The sequence below is a fragment of the Daktulosphaira vitifoliae genome, unplaced genomic scaffold (genome assembly GCF_025091365.1).
Source record: "Daktulosphaira vitifoliae isolate Bord-2020 unplaced genomic scaffold, ASM2509136v1 Scaffold_3, whole genome shotgun sequence".
NCBI classification, from domain to species: Eukaryota; Metazoa; Arthropoda; class Insecta; order Hemiptera; family Phylloxeridae; genus Daktulosphaira; species Daktulosphaira vitifoliae.
Genome location: NW_026099574.1, coordinates 10,852,982 through 10,857,772, shown reverse-complemented (window position 1 = coordinate 10,857,772; position 4,791 = coordinate 10,852,982). Strand labels below are relative to the sequence as shown.

Below are 4,791 nucleotides of genomic sequence, written 5' to 3'. Positions count from 1 at the left end.
CGTAAATTACTCACTCCCGGAACGTGGAGGTAGTGACGAAAAATGACGATACGGAAATCATCTCTCGTAATCGGAATGAATACTTTATATCTCTTAATTAGAATAAATCGTGTTANGGTGAAACTAATATAAGCGTGTTAAAAATAGTAATGAAAATAATAATAATAGCGATTATACTATTACAGTAACCGACGATAACGACGAGCGTACACGTAGTTAATTTTAAAAGTAAATTACTCAAAATAGTAATATACAGTGGACCCCCGATAATCCGGCCCCTGGTTAATCCGGCGCCCCTTGTAATCCGACATGTCTATTATTATTGGGTATTTTTTTTACAATCTTCGCTAATGTAGATAATGCATGATTGAACAGGTTACAATTGTGCCATCACTATTGTGCTCAAAGTATAGATTCTTTGTGTACTGTTTATTCATTGTGTATTACGTATACGTACCTAGTAAATTATGTCGTCACAAGCCCAGAAGCGAAAGCACAAAACACTGACAATTAAAGAAAAATGTGATATTTTAGACCGTTTAAATCGTAATGAATCTTTTAGTAGTTTAGCAAGTGAATATGGCGTAGGCCGATCTACAATTTATGATATTAAAAAAAATCATGAGAAGATTAAAAACTTCGTATCAACTACTGACTGTGGGCCAGGCAAGAGACAGACACTCAAGAAAGCTGAACATCCAGAAGTGGAAGAAGCTTTGTACATGTGGTTTCTTCAGGAAAGAAATAGGCATGCTCCAATTTCGGGACCCATGTTGGCCATGAAAGCTAAGTTTTTTTATAAGGAAATTATAAAAAAAGATGATTTTGTGGCTAGCAAGGGATGGTTAGAACGTTTTAAAAGTCGTCATGGCATACGTTTAATGACTATAACAGGAGAGAAACTTTCTAATGATGCTACCTGCATAGAGCCATTTAAATTAAGATTTTTGCAAAAGGTGAAAGATTTAAATCTTAACCCATCACAAGTGTACAATGCAGACGAATCAGGACTTTTTTGGCGTGTGATACCAAACAAAACTTTCGTTTCCTTTAACGAAAAATCCGTACCTGGGCGAAAAGTAAGTAAAGAGCGTGTAACCATACTACCATGTGCAAATGCTGCGGATACACACGCGCTAAAAATGGTGGTCGTTGGAAAATTGAATAAACCACGTGCATTCAAAAACATTGATTTGCCTGTACATTATTATGGTCAAAAAAGTGCGTGGATGACAAAAGACCTTTTCAAGAAGTGGTTTGATGAATGCTTTGTACCAGAAGTTAAAAAATGGTTGAAAAATCATAATTTTCCTCAAAAAGCGTTATTGCTTATTGATAACGCTCCCGGTCATCCGTCTGAAGAAGAACTGACAACTGAGGATAAATGCATCACTGCGATATTTCTTCCACCAAACTGCACTGCACTGATTCAACCAATGGATCAGCATATCATTCAGTTTGTCAAGCAAGATTATAAGAAAAATCTACTTCTGAAAGCTGTATCAAAAGATCAGCCAATAGAAAAAACTTTAAAAGAATTCAATATGAAAGACTTGGTTTTTGCTCTTTGTCAATCGTGGAATGCATTACCTTCGTCAACTATTACATCGTCTTGGAAAAAGTTATGGCCGGATATAGTCACCAGCCCTAGCAACGATCCGCAAATCAGTGTAACTTCGGAAGTAATAGAGAAAGTTGCTGCTGAAACACAGATAAGATCGCAAGATTTGGAAATCTGGTACCATGGATTGGATAAGGAGGAAAATATTTTTTATGAAATGTCTGACGATGAGATTATAAAAGAGATATCTAGTAATACAACCATAAATCAGGAAGATGACGACGACGTAATTGCAACTACTCCGCAAGTGATAGCACAAGATGCAGCTAACGCCTTTGAACTGGGTTTGCAATGGGCTGAGGAGAATGGTGCATCCTACAACGAACTTTTACTTTTAAGAAGACTGAGGGACAGAGCATTGGTCTCGCGTTTCAATAATGTTAAGCAAAAAAAAATTGATAAATATTTTCATGCTTCATAAATTCATATCATGATTTTTATTCATAATTTTTGAATATTTTAGTATGTATATTTGTTTAAACACAATTACATTGTAATTGTATTCCTTAATGTAAAGTTATTGTTTTTTTTAAGTTCTCTAGCATTAATGACGTTAATTTTATAATAAAACATAAGCTTTCTATTGTGTTGTTTAATTTACTTAAGTCGACATACATAATGAAGCATGATTTATACTTCACACCAGGGCCTATCAAGACCAAAACTTATCTTTGGATTTGTGATTTTTCGGATTACAAGGTATCCTTTTGTTAAAATTTCCGGACTATAGGAGGTCTTAGGGAATACTCTATAATCCGACAAATTCGATAGTTCGACACTGACCTGCAAAACGTTTGTCGGATTACCGGGGCTCCACTGTATTAATATTTGACCGTACAGACGACGCTACCGGTTGTCCAAACACTACTAGTGTGTGTATGTTTACCTGTATATACTAAGGGAAACAACTTTAATGTTCACCTACAACAAATATACTATAACTCTTTTACTATTTAAAAATTTGCATTTTTAATAAAAATGTAGAATTAAGAATATGCAATTAATTTTCTTCTTTTATTAATTTTAGTAGGGGTCCCGTTGTCCAAACCACGAGCCGCCACTGATAATAATAATATTTAGGTTTAAAAACCCAGCACAGTGGAGACGTGGTATAGTTGGGTACAGTATAGATGATATCTGACAGTCATTAAAATCACTATCATAAAAAACGCTTCGATGCAAATCTGTAGATAGTCTTTAATTTTAAGAAATTGGTTGATTACTCTAAAACCAAAATTAACTCCTTTTTCTATCATTATTCTTAATTAGTAGTTGATTTATAAGTATAATTTATGAATAAATAAGTATCAAAGCAATTCAACGTAGTACGAAATTGATATTTAATAATTTAGTATTGTAATTTTTTCGAAAATTGTATAAAAAATTATAAAGTAGTTATTACTTTTATAGCAAACGTGTATAAAAATTAAAAGGCTTGACACAGAACTTTTTAGATAATAATTTATAAATAAATGGTCAGCAAAAAATGTTCATCAGAATAAAAAAGATACTTTTATTATTCAATTTCAAATCAGCAATTATATGTTTTGCATCACCAATAATTTTTGATATTATTACTAATTAGTTAAAAACTATAAGAAAAATAGTTCTGAATATTTCAATCTATTTAAACACCAAGAGTTACATAGAAATTATCAATATTCCTTTGAAATTATGTATAACGATACAAAAATAATTAAAAACACAAAAAAATTGTTTTTAAATTATTACAGATTTTGAATTTTAATATTTTACAAATAATCAGTACAAAATATTATTTTAAAACTATTTTTTTGGTGTTTTAAAGTTGATTTTTTGAAAGTTTCTAATAAAATAAAGTTTAATTTGTTACCATAACTTTATGCTCAACTTCTAGTTTGAATTTTACATTATTAAATAGAAAATTTTATGAGAATAAAATTAATAATGATTAATATGCAGTCAGGAAATTGTGTAATTACTATTTACTGTAAATTTGACATAAAAGCTCAATATTTTTGCATTTTTATTGTAATAGATCACTTAAATAAAAATCATAGTAATCATTTCTAAGTAATTTTTGGTGATTAAAAATATTATACAATTGAAATATTCAGAATATAATTAATTTCAATGATTTACTTTAACTAAAAAAACCAATCAAAATGTTATTAAAAAAATCTACGCAATTGAGTGTATTAGTTGTAATAATTTGATGTATCGTTAAAAAAAGTAGGTCAAGTGAGAGCTGAGAAAATAAAAGAGAACCATTAAAAAAAAAAACTTTAATATGAATAAGAAAATTCTTTAAAAATACAGTGATGGGATCCTTGATATTTGTTAAAGATATTGAATTTAAATGATATAAAAATCAAATGATTTAAAAATTGTTTTCTAACTCAAAAAATTTTGTAGGGTATTTTAAAATAAAATAAAATACAAAATCGAAAATTTTAACATAAAAATAACATATGGTAGACATTTTACTATAAATGAAGTCTGAAATTGTTTTTTTTTCATATTAAAGTATATTACATAAGCTTTAAATTAAGATATATATATATATAAGTGTCAGTATTTCCGGAACATTTTCAAAACTTAATTTTTTGTGAAAAAGTTGTCATTTTCAATCCTTCTCTGAGGGCAGGTAAAGGGTAAGATTTATAAAAAAATATATCAAATGATAGGTAAAGACATCATGCAATTATTAAAAATAACCATGCCACGTACCCACTGTGCTGGGTTTTTTAGTTTTATAATGCTAAAACTTTTTGAAAAATATATTGATCAATATAATTTTCCTCATTCTTCGTAAATGGGGGAAATCTCAAAAAAAATTACATATTTAAAAATAGCTGTTTCAATTTTTTTACTTAAAACTGCCATAATTTTATCAAAAATGACCAAATCAATATATTTTTTTTTATAGATGCATGATGTCTTTACCTATCATTTGATATATATTTTTTTATAAGTCTGATCCTTTACCTGCCCAAAGGGGGGAGATTCAAAATGACAATTTTTTCACAATAAATTAACTTAACTTTGAAAGTGTTCCGGAAATACTTTATTATGGAAAAAGAAAAAATTTAGACTTGAGTTTGTCTTCATGGTGAAAATCTACCGTATGCTATTTTTGTGTTAAAATTTTTGATTTTGTATTTTATTTAAAAAAATCTTATAAAAGTTTT

At 29.2% G+C, this 4,791-nt stretch overlaps 1 protein-coding gene across 1 annotated transcript; it reads left to right on the top strand.

The window, feature by feature from the left end:
- Positions 1 to 467: 467 nt before the first annotated feature.
- LOC126902035 (jerky protein homolog-like) lies at positions 468 to 2,042 on the top strand. The gene has a single exon (XM_050679058.1). It carries the CDS (start codon positions 468 to 470, stop codon positions 2,040 to 2,042), a length of 1,575 nt encoding a protein of 524 aa, XP_050535015.1.
- The last annotated feature ends 2,749 nt before the right edge of the window (positions 2,043 to 4,791 follow it).

Coding starts and splice junctions, on each gene's coding strand:
- LOC126902035 (XM_050679058.1), top strand. CDS start 468: ATGTCGTCACAAGCCCAGAAGCGAAAGCACAAAACACTGACAATTAAA.